Below are 17,861 nucleotides of genomic sequence, written 5' to 3'. Positions count from 1 at the left end.
GCCGTAGCGTGACACTATAAAATTAAAAGTAGAAATGCTTTAACGACGAGATGAACTCAAATGCAATTTTAAAAGTTCACATACGCAACAGCAGCATATATTTCAAGTGCTGTCCTATGCTATTTGGATTACCATTGTGTTCCCAGGAGAATTCTACTTTAAAATAAAAACATTTTGCCTTTCGCCTCGTGTTCTGGCGAAAGGCGAAAACAGTCTTCGTCTGCTTTGCCTGAAAATCTGACCCCCCCCCAACCTGCAGAGCGACTGCCACATTTACAAGATGAATCAACGGCGTCAGAAAACTGGCCCGCTTTGCATGTTAAAGCAAAGTCCTACCTTCCAGCCATTCGGTAAAATATCAGAGAAAAAAAAACAGAAACGGGACGTTTTTAATTTACAGTTTCTACGCGAGACTGTAATGCAAGTGTGGCTGTATGGGTTGTCATTTTCAGTTATTAATTAAAACGCTCTTTCCTCCCCCCCAGCCGCAGCTCGGTATAAACTGCACACTGCGCCTTTAAACGGGGGCGGGCGAGCGCGCTCAGCTCAGGCTGTCATAGCCCTGCCGATGAGCTCGCGGGGGCCCGCCCGCCCGCCTCGCGGAGCCTATCAGCGCGCGGCGCACGTGACGAGCGCTCTTCGCGATGACCTCATCCCTGGTGTGGGATGACGTCAAATTCAAGATGGATGGAATCACGACAGCCGCACGCTCGGCGGAATTCTGAGAGAAAGTCTGGTTTATGGACGGCGCGGGGGGCTTGAAACGCGCCGAAAAGGTGAGCTGAAGTCGGAAACGACCCGGCTCCCGGGCCGCAGACGCGGTCGCCCCGTCAGTTTCGGTTTGAGAGGAGCGTCCTTTTCCTGACGTAACTCTGAGGTGATTTCTTTCTCTTTCTCCTCTCAGCGGCAGCTGCAGTCTCCGAGCTGGGAGCGGCGCCTGCGCGCTGGCGGCCCCGGCTGGCAGGAGCCGCTGGCTCGTGCGCCCGCCCGCCCGCACGCACGCACGCGCGCTCGCTCGCTCGCTCTCCGCCTGCCGCCCCCCGGCTCCCAGCGCCCGCACCGAGCGCGCGTTAGCTGGAGCTAAAATAATCTTAAAATAATGCGCGGTTGCATATAACGCAAAGTCTTAAGTAGGCTTAAAAATAGACCAAAAAAAAAACCAGGAAAAAATGCACTTGAGTTTTCGCGACATGTGCGGCGGACTGTACCCGCAAGTTTAACTGGGTGACTAGAAATCGCTGAGTTGATAGCAAGTTCTAACGTCGCTAACAGTTGTGGGGATCCGACGTAGTGTTTTAATTTATGTCTTTTTTTTTAATTCCGTCTTACTGGTTATTACTAACTCTTAATGTTTGCAATGCATTCGCAGTTTATGAAACCTACCACACGTTAAATGTTTCGAACAGTACTCGCTCGGGTGTTTATATTTCCTTACTGCGTGGACTTCAAAAGGGTATTAAGTATTTGAAAACGAAGTATTGCGTTTATTAACTCTGATTTAAATGTCTGTATATTTATGCAAGGTACCGACTTTACAACTTAGACGGTATTTCTCGAGAACAAAAAGTCGGTACTTTCTGGTGAAAACCGTTTCATTTATCGGGCATATGTACTTAACAAAACTGGTAGTTCCGTTATCGTAAAACAAACTGACCTTTAGTCCAACTAATTTCGGTCACATATTCAACCACAAGAAAGTGCAAACTAAAACTACACAGTACAATAGTTTTGCATAGTGTTAAGACACTATAATGATGATGCGCTCCTGTGCAAATGTCTTCAAATGAATTAAATGTTCATGAGTGAACGTGCTTACTGCGTTGCTTACCCTAGTGTGCAGTCTAGTCCGGGCTCTTAGCATTACCCAGTGTTGGGGGTTTGTTGCACAGTTTACTCAGTCCACACTGTGTGCGTGTTCTGCAGTGCGTGTGGATGTGTTCTTCCTTGATATACTGTCATTTGTACTGCTCGTATAAAAGTGCTTCTGTAATGTTCTTTATGTACTGATGTGCGAAAGAATCACAACACTCGGGTCTGATTGGCATAAGCAAATACTTTTAAATATTTATCAGCCAAAATGCACATCAAAGAACGTTTTGATGCATACGTTTTTCAGTATGGCACATGGCACACTCACAAGGAAAGCAGTATAAATAATTTAGCATTGGGTATGATGTCCCTTCAGTGGGCTGCCAGTTGTGAGTTGCAGCCATATCACCCTGCAGTTCACAACTGGCAGCCCACTGGAGCTCAGCAGGCATGAGCCTGGTCAGTACTTGGATGGGAGACCTCCTGGGAAAAACTAAGGTTGCTGCTGGAAGAGGTGTTAGTGAGGCCAGCAGGGGGTGCTCACCCTGTGGTCTGTGTGGGTCCTAATGCCCCAGTATAGTGATGGGGACGTTATACTGTAAAAAGGCGCCGTCCTTCAGATGAGATGTAAAACAGGTCCTGACTCTCTGTGGTCATTCAAAATCCCAGGGCGTTTTTCTCAAAAAGAGGAGGGGTGTAACCCGGGCGTTCCATTAGCCTTTAACAAGCATGGCCTACTAATAATCCCCACCTCTGAACTGGCTTCATCACATCACTGGTGGTGGTGGAGGGGAGTCCCCATTACCTGTAAAGCGCTTTGAGTGGAGTGTCTGGAAAAGCGCTACATAAATGTAAGCAATTATTATTATTCTGTTCCTGTTGAACGCGGCCCTTCCTTCCCGTGGTGACACACGGACCTGACCTGCCTCTGGGCAGACCGCTGTGGGACGTCCCACGCTGCGTCCCTCTTCCTGCGAAGCCTGGGCAGTCGGTACGACACCTGTCGCCGGGCCTGTGACCCGTTGTCAAGGCCAGAATGGTGTTGGCTGGCAAATAACACGCTCCACCACTCTCTCTGTCCTCGGGAGACGATGCTTTCTCAGCTGTTGATACTGGCCCAGGCATCCACCCAGTTTCTAACTGCTTTATCCAGTATAGGGTCATGGGGGGGGGGGGGGAAGTCAGAGTCTATCCCAGCAAGTGACGGGGGCAGGGTACGCCCTGGGTGGGACGCCAGTCCGTCACAGGGCACGCACGCACGCACGCACGCACACACACACACACCAGGACCAGAGTACCCCAGCTGCGTGTTTTTGGACTGGGGGTGGAAACTTGAGCAGCTGGAAGAGACCCAGGTGGAAACGGGGAGAGCGTGTGAACCAGGCCCTAGGCTAGGACTGTTAGCCCTTCATTTGCTCCTCTATGGACAGCATGTTTACTCCATTGTACTTTTTGGACAATCAGTCTGTATAAACCTATGCACATTTTGCACATATTTTTTTGTTTTTACAGCGACTATGATCAGCACATCTTGCACACACCTATGTATTTATTTATTTTTATTTGTTTTGTTTGTCTTTTGTTTTATAACTATTCTGATGTCTGTTTTGCTTGTCTTGGGCTGGACTGCTGTAACACATCAATTTCCCTACAGGATTAATAAAAGTATTATCTATCTAACTCCTGGCCGATGGCACCCCAGGAGTGGAGTTGAACCCAGGGCCCCAGCGCTGTGAGGCAGCAATGCTGACCACTGCGCCGCCGTTCCTCCCTGCCCTGGTTGTGCAAATCATTTTCGTGATCTGATTCTCTCAGACAGGCGGCCTTCGATCACACCGATCATACATTTTGAGCAGCTGTTTCAGCAGTTTCTAAACCGATGTAACTTAATAACATTTAACTCTGCACTCAGTGAGCCTCAAACTACTAACCATCCGGAGTTTTTATGAACTTACGATTTTATGCCACAGAGGAACAACAATAACCATAAACTTTATTTTACATAGCGCCTTTTAAAAGTAACCTCTCAAAGCGCTTTACAGGAAAAGTAAAAAAAAAAAAGTTACAAGAAAATTAACAAAGTCTGGAGAGAACAAAATTTGAGTCTGGATTTGAATGCACAGATCAGCGATATCCCTGGGGAAAGAATTCCAGAGCTTTGGGGTGCAGCAGGAGAAGGCCCTGTCACCCCTAGAGTGTAGGCGAATTTGGGGGATAAACAGGAGACCATGATCAGACGAACAAAGGTTGCAAGGTGGGGGATAGGAAGGTAGTGAGACAGGTGCTGAGGTGCCTAGCCACGCAGAGCTTTATAGGTGAGCATGGGGATTTTGAAGTCGACACAGAACCTGATAGGAAAATACTACACATACAACCAACAAAAATATCTGCTCACTGTTTAAACATGGCATTATATGCCCATTGAGCTATCAATTTAAAACCGAGACTGTTTTGTTCTTATTGTGCATCAGTCTATACATGATAAAACATACACTATTAAAGAAATGAAAGGTCTGTAAAGTCACATCATTACTTGAGACAATGATGTGCATGTGTCAATGTGATTTACTAGCATATTAGAAGTAAATAAGACATTTTTGAAAGCGACGAAAGGCAGTGATGCAGGGTTGCAGGTTTTTTAATCCTCCTTAAACCAAAATTAAAATTTAACAGAAAAAATACAGATTTATAGATGTCACACCCCTACCGCAGAGACTCCAGTCTTGCAGAATTTCACATCCTCTGGTCTTCATTTCAGCTGAGCTTAATTACCTTTTCGAAGCCATAATTCGGCTAAATTGTTCTAATGGTTTTTCTACTCATAAGATTGGGATTGTATTTTATTTATAAAATGCAACAATTCAAAGTCCAACGTTTAGTAGATGAGAAAAGGTCTAAATGTTTCAACTGAGTTCTATTATTAATTATTATTCAATTGAATTAACCTTTATGGGCCCCTATGGAAAATTGTCTTGCATATCAAGAGCTTATAAGCGTATAACACAAGAAACAATAATACAAATACAGCTACAGTACAATACCATGATACAAAACAACGTTTGACAACATCGCTCAATCAGAACTCTTCCTGTATCATGAGATTAGAAAAAAAACAGACCGCTTGTAAAGAGTCTAAAAACAACAATAACATTAAGATCCCCTACCTGCAGGCAATGTATTGATTATTCAGCTATTGAATGCTTTTACGTATAAAGAAAGTAAGTTCTCTCTTTGTCTTCATACAGGAGATCTGGACCTCCCCAGGGTAGGAGAGTATATTCTAAAGAGAGTGGATGATTCGTATTATTAAGGGTTCAGCTCAGACCTGGGCTGGAACGATATCCAGCACGTGTGTGGGCCTCCAGGACCGGGACTGGGAACACCAGCTCTAGTGCCTCTCCTCAACTTCCTGTCTCTCACTTCCCCTTTCCAGGAGCACGGGATGGAGGGTTTGCTCCATTACATTAACCCTGCCCATGCCATCTCGCTGCTGAGCCACCTCAACGAGCAGCGCCTGAAAGGGCACCTCTGCGACGTCGTCCTGATTGTGGGGGACCAGAAGTTCCGGGCGCACAAGAGCGTCCTGGCCGCGAGCAGTGAGTATTTCCAGACCCTGTTTACGCGGAAAGACAGCGAGGCCCGGGGGGCCGTCCAGCTGGATTTCTGCGAGCCGGATGCCTTCGAGAACGTGCTGAATTACATCTACTCCTCTTCCCTCTTCGTGGAGAGGGATGGCTTGGCAGCCGTTCAGGAGCTGGGCTACAGTCTGGGGATCCCCTTCCTGACCAACATTCTGTCCAAGAAGCCCCATGTCTCCTACTCCGGCACCAGGAAAAGGGCGTCCTTCTGCGAGGAGGATGACAACGGGAGCCAGCAAAGAAGTGTCATTGTGTGCCAGAGCCGCGGTGATAAACCCGGCCCCAGTGCCTCCCAAGACAAGGGGCCGAATCCGGCATCGCAGGCTGCTTCCAATCCCTTCCCTCCTGTCAAGCCTAAAGAGGTTTCACCGGGTCAGCCCGCCGGGGGGTCCAGTCAGCCGTGGTCAAAAGACCGCGGCAGTTCCGTAACTTATGAGAAGCCAAGCGACACCTCGAGAAACACGCCATCCACTCTCAGGAAATCCACAGACGCAGCCGAAGGCCCCGACCGCAGGCCCAGCCGGTCAGGCGCCCTCGTTCAGGGAAGGTCGCCGACGAGACCGCAGCTGACCGCTTCTCTTTCCTTCAACGATTCGTGCTTGCAGCAGGGCGGGGAGGCGGGCGGGGACGTCGCTCAGGCGCAGGACCGGGCTCCCACGTGTCTTGCAAAGCAGGGACTCCGCGCGTTACCAGGCAGGGCGGGACAGGAGAGGCAAGGTGTCGACAGAAGCGGCCCGCTGATAAAGAGCCTTCTGCGCAGGTCGTTGTCCATGGACAGCCCCGTGCCCGTCTGTTCCCCAGCGTTCGATCTGAAATCCGCGCACAGCCGAGAGGAAGCTGTTACGAAGCCGGGGTCCGGGACGGCCGCCGCAGCGGAGTCTGTAGAAGGCAAGCGTTTTAAAGACAAGTCCAACGTCGTCCCGCCGCTCAGTCTCCGTTCCGGGATCCTCAGCAGATACAGGGAAGCGGAGGTGGACAAGTCAGAGGTCCGTGTCAAAACGGAGCCCAGCAGCCCGCTCGCCGACCCGTCCGAGATCATCCGGGTCACCGTCGGGGACAACCTGCCGGTGAACTTCAGGGATTTCCACCCCCATGCAAATGACGAGGCACCCAGGGGATTTTCCAAGCATTCTGTCAAGAGGAAATCCCGGCTGGACAGCAGAAGGAATCAGTTTAAAAAGTCCAGGTGCGTGGAGGATCGCGATTTTGGATCGGAGCTCAGCCGCTGCGGCGCGACGCCCCACAATTCAGACACCGACGAGGATGCGGTACCCGCCGAGTCGAGGCAGAACAGAATGTTTAAGTGCTGGAGCTGTTTGAAGATATTTCGCTCCAACACCGGCCTGTACCGCCACGTGAACATGTATCACAACCCCGAGAAGCCCTACTCTTGCGACATTTGCCACAAGCGGTTCCACACGAACTTCAAGGTCTGGACCCACTGTCAGACCCAGCACGGGGTGGTGAAGAACCCGGCTCCCGTTTCCAGCTCCTACTCGGTGCTGGACGAGAAGTTTCAGAGGAAGCTGATCGACATCGTGCGGGAAAGGGAGATAAAGAAAGCCCTGATGGTGAAGCTCAGGCGAAATAAGCCGGGACTCGGAGGTCTGCAGTCCCAGCCGTTCGGCAAGAGGAGCCTCCGGGCCCGGTCCAAGAGCTACGCGTGTGGCTACTGCGGCAAGGTGTTCTGGTTCCAGTCGCAGTACAAGCAGCACTTCAAGACGCACGCTGGGGCGAAACCCGACTCCGAAGGAGGGGAGGGCTTCTCCAGAAAGCAGGACGAGGGGGCTAGCCTGAAGGAGAGCCAAGGCAGGGAGTCGTTCCCCTGCAGGCTCTGCAGCGAGAAGCTCCCCTCCCCGGCGGAACAGGGGGAGCACGAGCGGGAGTGCCGGCACGCTACGGTGTGCTCCTACTGCAGCCTCCGGTTCTCCACGCTGGCGCTCAAGAAGGAGCACGAAGATCACTGCGAGTACAAGAAGCTCACCTGCCTGGAGTGCATGCGTACCTTCAAGTCTTCCTTCAGCATATGGCGGCACCAGGTGGAGGTGCACAACCAGAACACGATGACCATCAAGGAGCAGCTGTCCCTCAGCCTGCAGGAGCACAATGGGGAGGCGCCCGATCCGCTGAGACCCTCGGCCCCGGGATCCGAGCCCAAGAGCGCCGGGAGCTCCAAGGAGGAGGCGGTCTTCAGCGACTCCTCCGAGCCCCCGCAGTTCGACTCGGAGGACTCCTCCTTCCTGCCGGAGGACCTGAGCGTCCCCCAGCGCCTGGAAGAGGTCCGGGTGAAGGAGGAGCCGCCCGAGGAGGCCGCGGTGGACGAGGCGCCCCGGCCCCCCGCCGAGGCCGGCCCCGAGGAGTCCTGCGTGTGGCCCTGCGAGAAGTGCGGCAAGCTCTTCACCGCGCGCAAGCAGCTGGAGCGCCACCAGGAGCTGCTGTGCCACGTCAAGCCCTTCATCTGCCACATCTGCAACAAGGCCTTCCGGACAAATTTCCGCCTCTGGAGCCACTTCCAGTCCCACGTGTCCACCTCGGAGGAGCCGGGAGCCAAGGATCGTAAGCGCCGCCCCCCCTGCGCCTCCCCCTCTCCCCCGCCCGCTACGTCTGCCGCCGGGCCGCCGCCGCCGCCGCCGCCGTCGCCTCCCCCCCCGCCGCGGGCGCCCTCGCCGGCGTCCGCCCCGGGGCCCAGGCCAAAGAGGGCGGAGGGGGAGAGATCCACCCGGGCCCGCTCTTCCAAGGCGGAGACGGCCGAGGAGCCCCTCACCCCTCAGGAATCGGACACCCTCTTTTACCACGCCCCCACGCTCTCCGCCCTCACTTTCAAAAGGCAGTACATGTGCAAGCTCTGCCACCGGACCTTCAAGACCGCTTTCAGCCTCTGGAGCCACGAGCAGAGCCACACAAGCACGTAGCCAGCGGGGGCGCCGAGGCCGTGGAAGTAGCTCGTCCGGCCTTTCCCCCCCGACGGGGAAACTCCAGCAGACGATGTGGGAAGCGTGGGTTTGGTTTTGGCTGTTTGCTGAAATGGCTGGAGTATTGCTGTATCTTGTGTGGCGACAGTTTGCAGAAGTTTTTCAGGAATCCTCCCTGTCGAAACCAGAAAAGGTTGATGCTGCCTGGTAGTCTGTACATTTTGCTACTGCGTATTTTGTTTGGGGGGGGGAACGACAATAAAAGCTCAGATTAAGAGTTTAGAATTTCATCCTTTATAGCAATAAGTGCAAATTTACAACCTCATTTTGGTAAGTTTACAACAGATTTCGCAGGTGTGGGAAGTGCCAGAAGCTGCTTGTAAAAGGTTGCTGAGCTCGCTCAACAGCAGTGCCGCTCCAGCAAGACCATGGTGGGGAAAAGGCACTTGGTCTGGCTTTCTGCACTACATCACAACCTCCGCAGCTGATCTGTTGTAACCTGCCGAAACAGTAACGATGTGCGCGTGTTTATGGATGTACTGCGTCAGAGAAGTAACTACACAACATTCACCGGTGCTGAATGAAACTGCACAGATGAACTGTTCAGCTGCGTCAGATATTGATTTGACAGCCTCTCCCCCAGAAAAAAAAAAATTGTGCTGACCTCTTTTATAATTTAGTGATTTTTTTTTTTAATTGCTGCAGTTTAACTCACACTAAAATCTACCCTCCTCGGATTGTTATAAGGAAACGTGTACCTTCCGTGACCTTCAGCGCACAAGTTGTGTGGAAAGGGTATGGGTGTGCTGTGTTGTGCACAGTCAGGGAGGGATTTGTCTTTTTGGTTTTACACTCGCGTATTGCACAATCTGTTCACACACACGTACACACGCATATATACACATGTACTAGGGGTGCACTGATAAAGGTTTTCTCAGTTGATGTCAGCATAATCCCAATATTAAATAGCACAAGTTTTTAAAGTACTGAAAGAAAGTAAAACTGAGCTTTTGACCAAAATTATAAAAAAACACCAATTGCTTGTACATATTGCATTAGTTTAAGATCATCAAGAAAAAAATGTGACTAAGATGTAATCTGATTAGTCACCAGTGTACATGTGGTTACACACAAATACACTTGGATTATTGGTGACAGGTACATTTTGTGTCACAATGACAGGCACGTAAGATATCGCCATCACTTTATAAAATATTGACAGTACAATATATTATTATGCAGATAAGATGCATTTTGTTTTTATTTCCTGTATTTCTGACTCCTTTTAAAAACAAACATAGTTTGTATACATGTAGTGAAATACTGTGTGTTGTAATTATGACTTTCATTTATAAATTTAAATGGGAAATATGTTCACTGCAACAGGAGAAAAACGAAATACTCGCGCCATTTTTTCTTTAACAAAAAATGCATCCACAAGCAGCGCACTGCAGATCAAAATGACAATTCCAATACATTCTGCAATGATGCACTTTCTTCTGTAAAACATAAAAGCACCGACATTAGGAAGCGGGTGGCTCCTAGCCTGTCTGTATCCAGTAGCGTTCTGTTAAATCTGACTGGGAGCAGGTGAGGGTGGCACAGTGGTGAGCACTGCTGCCTTGCAGAGCAGGGGCCCTGGGTTCAGGTCTGGACCTGGGTAGATGCTGTCTGTGTAGTTTGGATGTTCTTCCCGGGTTCCTCCCACAGTCCAAAACATTCTGGTCCTGGCTGTACCCTGCCTTGTACACATTGCTTGTGGTTAGAAGAGAGATGGAAGCACGTGAGCCCTTCAGATAACTGTTAGTGACAGCTTCTCCTGGTAATTCAGCTGGTGAATAGAAATAAGAAATGATGCCAAGGGCCTCTCCTCAGTCAGAACTGGAAAGCCGGTCTTTTTTTCTAGTCTTGTTGAAGTCTTGATGATTTTCAAGTGTGTGTATGCCGCCATGTTCAGTGGCTGCAAAATGTCTCTTGATGCTGCTCTTTTGGGCCGTGTCTCCGACAACTATAGCCCCATGTACGCCACACCGTAGGCAGTTATTGTCTTCTGTACCGCAGTACGTGCACCAAGCTGAAAATCAAATTACAGTATGCGCAAGGTAAGAAGAGGTATAGCTATCAGCATGCTGTGTATTTTCACCATATAAAATGGTGCTTGTCGCTTGTGTCCATCATGCTGATACATCAGTGCACCCCTGATATGTGTATACATACTTATACATATATTAATGTGTAAAACATTTTTCTTTAATTATCTCTGCTTCTGTGAACGGGAGGCTATCATGTCGGTTGCGTCAACACACTTTGCTAGAGCTGCGTAAAAAAGTATGCGTTGAGAGGATGGTAACGAATGTATCTTGTCGTAGCGGTTCGCCGAGTTTTTTTCCCCGTCTCCCTTCACTCCTTACCTTGCCTTGTTATTTTGCCATTTCAAGCGCCTGTTTTTTTTTCTTTGTCTCTTTAAAATACATTCGCAACACGTGCGAGGATGGGGGGAAAAAAGTAGCATTTGTATTTCCTAGCTGTAAATTGAAGTGCTCTTGTAAAACACAAGTACACGTTGTGTGCAGTTGTGTGAGGAAGCGGTTTTACTTGGCTTATTGAGGCTAAGCAGCCTGAGGCAGTACTGTTTTAGACACGGCGGGCTTTTGGGTGTAGCTAGAGCCATGCTTCTATGATAAAAGAGAACAAATTTTTTAAAGTTCTATTCAGTGGTTCTCTTCTCCTCTAATGTAGGATTATGGGATTTCAAGACTGAGTTCTCTAGCAAATCAGGTTTCTGCAGCTGGAGTACTTTGTATGAGCCTTTATTGTGTAACTCTAATTTTTGCCTGCCCTACAGAAACAGAAATGCCTTTTTAGATGCCAAATAGCCGATACGTTTCTGTCGATAGAGAATTGTTTAAGATGAAAACACATCTAGCCTTTTCATAATGTTTTTCCATAAGCTTTTACTCTAATGAGATTAGGCAGCCTGCCATAGCTCAACCATTATATTTGAACTCAACCCTAAAATCTGCTGTGTATATTTTTTATTAAAAAATGACTTCTTTTTTAAAAAATGGATCCTTAATAGTCGAAGGTTTTCAGGCAGATGTTGCAATAGTTTTGTGTTGTCATTATAATCTCTGCCGAAGTTTGATAAAAATGTATGGTTGGAGTTTTTTTAAACTTGGCTTCTGAAAGTAAATAAGTTTTCTTCAGTTTAACACACGGATTGGGAAATTCACTTTAAGACTAGTAGGCAGTATGGAGAGAATAAAGGATGTGTAAACAGAGGTAGGATGCACTTGTACTTTGTGATGTTTAAACATTTAATCTAATTTCTGTTGGTCTGTTGTTACAGCCTTCCTTCTGAACAGGAATATGGAAGAAAATGTATTTTTTATGAATTTATACAAAAGTATTGCACAAAGGAGATTATACTCTCTTACGGATGTGAAACAGAGGTTGGTGTAATGGGTTATGTTAAGCCTTAGAAAAGGGGTACTGCATCAGTACTCAGGCATACTGTATCAGTATCAGCCTGCCAAGTCCCTCAAGCAACTGAAGCAGTTTTACCACAATAGGGTTTGTGTTTATCAGAAAAAGACTGACCACACTGAGACACGGGGGTCTCAGTCCTTTCTCAAAATTAATTTATTCATCCATCTCATTTGGATTTGAACATCAAGGCAGTCACCTAGATCCACTTTCTGTCTGGATGTGATTCTAATAAACTATGGAAAGTAGAGAACTGCTTCGAAGACACTCTTTTTTTGATTTGTGGTTCATTGCATGCCTGCTGAAAAAAGAAGCGTATGTCCTGCGCGACCAAACTCGTTTGTTTTGCAGGGACCACCAGTGTTCTTGGTATTCATGTACGCAGGTTTCAAGGATTTGACTTTAATTTAATAAGTTAATACTTTAAAAAAAGTTTTTTTTTTTAAAATAAAGGTTTTCTTATGTTTTGTCCTCTGCAACTCGTGTTCAGGAAGAGTGTAAGACATTAAATGCAAACTTCAGTTGTGTTAACAGTGGACTTTTGTTGTATTTTGTAATATATTTTACCATGTTTCTAAAACCAAAACAAAAAAAATGTATTTGGTATTACAGTGGTATCATTGCAATAACTCTGTTGAGTTTTGTAACATGAATCCCAGTTTTGTGGCTTCAGAAACTGCAGCATTTCGTGTTCGTGGTTTTTCTACTGCTTCATACCTTTGGTTTTTGGCTACTGAAATAAAAAGTAAAAATTAAAAAAAACTTGGAAGTGTCTTTTGTTACGTAATTCCATCCACTGAACTTCAGGAAATAAATGTCTGGAAACTCATGTGCATGGAAACATATTCTGCACTGTATTGTGTAAACCATTTAGCATCACAATGAACTGGTATTAACAGCCTATAATGGATGACTGCACACTACATAAACACACCTTTTCAAGCTCAGCACTGTAACATTCCACAGCTCAGTCACATGAACAAAAAATAAAAAACATCTAACTGAAATGCAGTCATCATTTGTTCTAAAAAAAAATCCAGTGTTACTTTATTTCAAAGGCTCCTTTATTTTACCGGGCTTAGTTTTTCCTAAAGAACTTTACAATTTTCACCGACTTATTCAAGGACATGATATTGACAGAGGATAAAATAGAAAAGGTGCATAAAGAGAGTTTATTTAACAGATTCTTCTACAGTACAGGGTGACCCTATTCATTGCCTCTTAGCATTTTAAGACTGATCATGCAACGGAACTTTGTAATTCTTTACAAGAGTCACACTGGCCTGTTACAAAGGGCACTGTGTAAACCAGATGACACAAGCCTTTCAGACTGCAGTGGTCCAGAAAGATCCTAGTGCACGTGTGCAGCTGTCTGGACCAAACAGACACATCTTTTGTTTCGGTACATCGCTGTTGCAACGTTATTTTCCAAGTGAAGCATAGAGCTACTGCTGCTTTTTAAAATATCTACACACAAACTTCACAGTAGCTTGCCGTTGGTGCAAAGTTCTTTTTCTATGACGATTGTAACTTTAAAAATAAATTCATAAACTGTTGCCATTATTGCTGGTCGTCTTACGGCTTGGATACGGAAAATACTGCATTATCTTTCGCCAGATAACCAATTAGAATATATAATTAACTGCCAAGCCGGGTCCCCCTACGTCTCTCTCTAGATTCATGGTAGGACAATGCTTTCAGAAGCATTTCACTTGGCCACCGTGTGCATGTGATGAAATGGAAAGGCTGGATTTTGCCAGCTCTCTCCTAACCCTGCAACAGACACAGCAGAAGGAAAGCTGCAGACTAACATAAAAGCAGTTTTCTGTTCAGACATGCTTATGAAAGAGCCCATGTCGGCCCACATAACCATTTTTCTGAGGATCCGCCCATCCTTGCTTAATTATTGCTTTGTCTTGCGTGTATGATGCAATACAACAGGGTTGAAACTAGCCACTGATCTTCAGACCCCGAGTTCCTCCAGGATGCAGTGCAGTACTGCCATCTGCAGGCAACATTCTCCCTACCGAGGTTCAGTGTTTGCATTAAAAAAAGGGACCTTCAGCTTGTGGACAAAAAAGAAAAAGAACCACCGAGTATATTGAAAGAAAAGGCTTCAACACAGATGTGGCTCATGCATTAATTAAGCAAACAGCATCCCAGCACACAGGGTTGGGTATTAAATGCTGAACAGGATTGGTTGTCTAATTATGGCTAGCTGTCAGCTAGAGGAGACCTCACTGATTTCCCTTTACCAGGAGATTCAGTGACCAAAATTGTGATGTCAGCATGGACCCTCCGAGGGAGAGACATCATCAGCACAGGGCCAACAGAAGCACAATTACAAGACTGCGATATATCAGCACATTGATTTAACATCCAATTAAATGGTATAATTCGTGGGTCAGGGGCTTCTCGGTTCCTAGATCTGAACCCCATCAAGTTTTATTCTGGAACGACGCCTGAACTGGCACCTTCCACCTCCAGCAGTCAGGTGTGAATTGACGGACCTTCTCCTGCAAGAATGGTGCTGCATGCCTCCTGCAGAATTCCCAACGCCGGGAGACTTTGTGCTGTCCTGGTGGCCCAATGCCCTATTAAGCGACTTGACGTTAGCGTTTTCATTGTGTTGTCCACTACCTGTACATAAAACTCAACTCCTTTTGACAGATGTGTTTTTTTTTTGTAACTACTTTCACAACTTGCACAGAAATGACTAAATTTCTGGCCAAGATTCAGGAAACGGATGTCGGAATGCTGTCTGCTCCGATCTGGCTCCCGGGGCGGCTGAGGGAATGGAAATCATGAGCTTTCCATTAGACCTCAAGGTTACAGGGGGAGTGTTTTCACAGATTCGTGGACTGCCACAGCCTTCTCTGAGAAAAACCTCACATAAAGTCTCTAGTTACAGGATACAGTATTAGGATTACAGGAATTTTATTGTTCCATTACAGGACCATTAAAGGTCTAGTGATAAAAACCACAAGCCCAACAACAGATAGGTCTCAAAGTTTAAGGGACTACCCGATAACATTCACACAACCATGACCTTATAAATCTCTGTGCTGACTTCAGACTGAAACCGAAACCTGTAGCAAGTCCAACCTGAAACATTCTGAGCTAATTACTGTGCTGAGTACAGAGTCCACAGTTGTTTAGGATTAAAATATATAATCAAATGTAATAAATCTTAAATATAACACAACACCTAACATCTGGGAATAGCCCGAGGTCGATTACAGCACCTCTGCTACACTCTATATAGTTCACACAATTGCTGGTCATCAAACCGCAGTTCTTTTTCCCCATCCAACTGGGATTCCGAAGATCCTGCTTCCCTGGAGATGGGCCGATATTTTATTTTTCCTCTACTACACACAAACATCACGGCAGACCTGCAGCAACAGGTATTATCGCCTCACTCACACAAGGTTCGGTCTTGACCAGCAGGCTGCTTAAAACACTGCAGCAGGAAAAGGCGCCACCCCCCCCCAAAAAAAAAGCATCCAGTCCAATGGGAAAAAGAACAGGCGTGGCATTCAGGGAGACAGTTTGTGTTGGCGTCACTCTTTGCCAGTTTCGGAGCAGGAGTGCGTAAACGGGGGGGGTATCTTCCGCGAGCTGCCACCCCCCGCGACCCCAGCGCCGGTCACAGCGCCAGCGTGTCCTTAATGAGCCGCCTCATGGTGGTGCTGACCGACGCCCCCAGCGTGTCGGTGATCTGGTAGGTGATCTTGTACAGGTAGGGCTGCACGTCCCTCAGGCTGGTGTCGAACACGTTGTCCACCTCGGACTGCGTGGGCATCTTGGGCAGGTACTCGTGCCGGTTGATCACCTCCACGATGTTGACGACCTTCTCGCCCAGCTTCTCGCCCACCTTCTCGCGGCAGATCTGCCGCTCCTGCTCGCTGGCCAGGCTGACCACGTTGACCTTGACGCTCCACACCTCCCAGGGGATGCACTCGTCCGAGAAGGGCCAGCGCGACTTCTTCTTCTGGTAGAACTCCAGCGAGATCTGGCCCACGCCGTCGCCGCCGGAGTTGCGCAAAGCCTCCTGTTTATCGGCGCAAAAAACAAAAACAATAAGAAAATGAAACAGATCACACTTCGTTGCCAGATGAAACCCTACTCGAAACGGGCGAAACTTGGTCAGCTGCCGATGTGAACGACGAGTTTATGGGGTTTTTTTTTTATATATTTCAATATTTAACTTCATATAGAATTTTTAGACTCTGCACCACAAATCTCTGAACAACAGTACAAGCCACAACGCAGCAAACATGACACTGTCCATGCGTTGTTTTGAACTCCAGTAATCTACAGGATTAGTGTTCCCCTGTCTCTCTCTCAAAAAAAAATATACTCTCACATATACTTTTCCTCGTTCTTAGAGGTAAAAAGACGCTTTTGTCCGATTGGTCACAGTTTTCGTGTGAGATGTCTTGTGCCGGCGGGCTTTGCAGCACTTAAATTGCCTTTAAATCCCACGTGTTCGCTTTATTTTTCGCGGGCAGGTGTGCTTACCGACACCAGGAGTGGACCGAGCCCCCCCTCCACCGTACCTTGAACTCGCCCACCGCCTTCCGGATAGCCCGGTCCAGCTCCTCGGAGGACACCCGCACGAAGGTGAAGTCTATGAAGTCGCAGTCGATGTCCTGGGTGCCCACGGTGCCGATGGAGTAGGTGCCCTCCTTCTTGTAGTGGAACTTGCCGGTGCTGCGGTGCAGGAGGATGGTGTGCAACAGAGCCAGCATGGCCTCCTCCACCTGTCTGCCCTCCACTGACACCTCCAGGACCTCCGAGCGGCAGTTCATGGCGGGGCGGGGCGCTCCTTCGGGGGGAAACGAGCCTCTGGGAGGGAGGGGGGGGAGCCGCTTCGGTTCCGTCCACTTCAGCCCCGCCGGGACGTCACCTTTGTTTCACACCAACACGACAGCCAGCGCTCACCGGTCTCGCTGAAGTCGACTCACCCTTCGCTTACCTTTCAAACGTGGCCTCCTCCTCTGTTGTTGTTTTTTTTTTTTAAGGGTTTGAAGCCGCTGTCGGGTTAAAAGAGCGACAGGCGACGCGATTATCCGCAAGAACCCGACGGCTTCCGCTAACAGAAACGTCGAAGTGTCCCCCCACCACCACCAGTTTTGACGAATTGTAACGCAGCAGCCTCTCTGGAGCAAGAGCAGGGACCTGTAAACAAACAGCGGCCGCGGACGGAAAGCGGAGAGGGTCAAACGTCGTTCCGTGCCTTTGCTCACATAGCGTTTGGGATTCGAGCACACGGTGGGTCCCGGGTCAACATTACTAGGAGGACAGCGAGTGTTAAAATGCACACTTCGCGAAAAACAAAACGGCACTTGTTAAGTCTCCTTTCTGGTGGGGGAAAAAATACAAAGCTTTATCAGTGCCGTGACGAATGACGGTACAGAACAGAAAATGATGAATGCATATTCATCCAACACCACAATAGCGCTTTAAGAAGCCACCTTTAAAGGCGCTATATAAAACAAAGTTTATTATTATTATTATTATTATTATATGCGTGATTTGTTGATGAACGAAGAGAATAGATAACGTTTTTTGTTATCTATTTTTGTTTGTTTTTTTTCCAGCTGAAACTAGCATGTTCAAACTCCCTGTGCTGCGAGACTTATGCCCGTCAGTCATGTCGACCAACTAGTCTCCAGTACAACCAGTGTATTTGCTCGCCACCCGCAGTAGGGGACATTCTCGCCGAAAGGAGACTACGCTCCAAGTTCAGGCTCGGGGCGCTGGCCGCTACACCCATCCCCGATTCTTCCCTCCATCTGTTATTTACAGACACGGAAAGGCAGAAGTTACAGGTCAGTCACAATATTTTATTTTATTTTATTTTATTTTTTTGCGGCCCGGATTCCAATTCCATGTTTTGTGCACGAAACGCGCCTCGCGCTACCCACCTCCCCCCCCCCCGGTGGAACGCGAGCGCAGTCGGCCTTTAAGAAGTCGCGGTGCGCGCCGGGAATGACAGCCCGTGCTCGCT

The 17,861-nt window shown here is 47.9% G+C and overlaps 2 protein-coding genes across 3 annotated transcripts; one reads left to right on the top strand and one right to left on the bottom strand.

Annotated features, from left to right (window-relative positions):
* The first annotated feature begins 689 nt into the window (after positions 1-689).
* On the top strand, positions 690-9,390 carry zbtb21 (zinc finger and BTB domain containing 21). 2 transcript variants are annotated; one of them, XM_088922212.1, is made up of 2 exons: positions 690-776; positions 5,243-9,390. In XM_088922212.1, exons 1-2 carry the CDS (start codon positions 741-743, stop codon positions 8,357-8,359), a joined length of 3,153 nt encoding a protein of 1,050 aa, XP_088778338.1. In that variant the 5' UTR covers positions 690-740; the 3' UTR covers positions 8,360-9,390. The 2 variants fall into 2 exon arrangements, with proteins under 2 accessions (XP_088778338.1, XP_088778339.1); XM_088922213.1 differs by lacking the exon at positions 690-776 and adding an exon at positions 836-877 and having other exon boundaries at positions 5,055-9,390.
* Positions 9,391-12,998: 3,608 nt separating this feature from the next.
* atg101 (autophagy related 101) lies at positions 12,999-17,792 on the bottom strand. The gene is made up of 2 exons (XM_088921073.1): positions 16,408-17,792; positions 12,999-15,899 (listed from the first exon to the last, which is right to left on the bottom strand). The coding sequence occupies exons 1-2, from the start codon at positions 16,657-16,659 to the stop codon at positions 15,495-15,497; spliced, it is 657 nt and encodes a 218-aa protein (XP_088777199.1). The 5' UTR covers positions 16,660-17,792; the 3' UTR covers positions 12,999-15,494.
* Between the last annotated feature and the right edge of the window lie 69 nt (positions 17,793-17,861).

The sequence above is a fragment of the Atractosteus spatula genome, chromosome 7 (assembly GCF_055471065.1).
Source record: "Atractosteus spatula isolate fAtrSpa1 chromosome 7, fAtrSpa1.hap1, whole genome shotgun sequence".
Taxonomy (NCBI): domain Eukaryota; kingdom Metazoa; phylum Chordata; class Actinopteri; order Semionotiformes; family Lepisosteidae; genus Atractosteus; species Atractosteus spatula.
The sequence above is the reverse complement of the archived record's forward strand: the minus strand, read 5'-3'. Positions and strand labels throughout refer to the sequence as shown.

Bases quoted from the DNA above. Each gene is read 5' to 3' on its own strand.
- zbtb21 (XM_088922212.1), top strand. From the start codon at position 741: ATGGACGGCGCGGGGGGCTTGAAACGCGCCGAAAAG. The intron at 777-5,242 runs GTGAGCTGAAGT...TCCCCTTTCCAG, and splicing joins GCTTGAAACGCGCCGAAAAG to GAGCACGGGATGGAGGGTTT.
- atg101 (XM_088921073.1), bottom strand. From the start codon at position 16,659: ATGAACTGCCGCTCGGAGGTCCTGGAGGTGTCAGTGGAGGGCAGACAG. The intron at 15,900-16,407 runs GTACGGTGGAGG...GCCGATAAACAG, and splicing joins AGGCGGTGGGCGAGTTCAAG to GAGGCTTTGCGCAACTCCGG.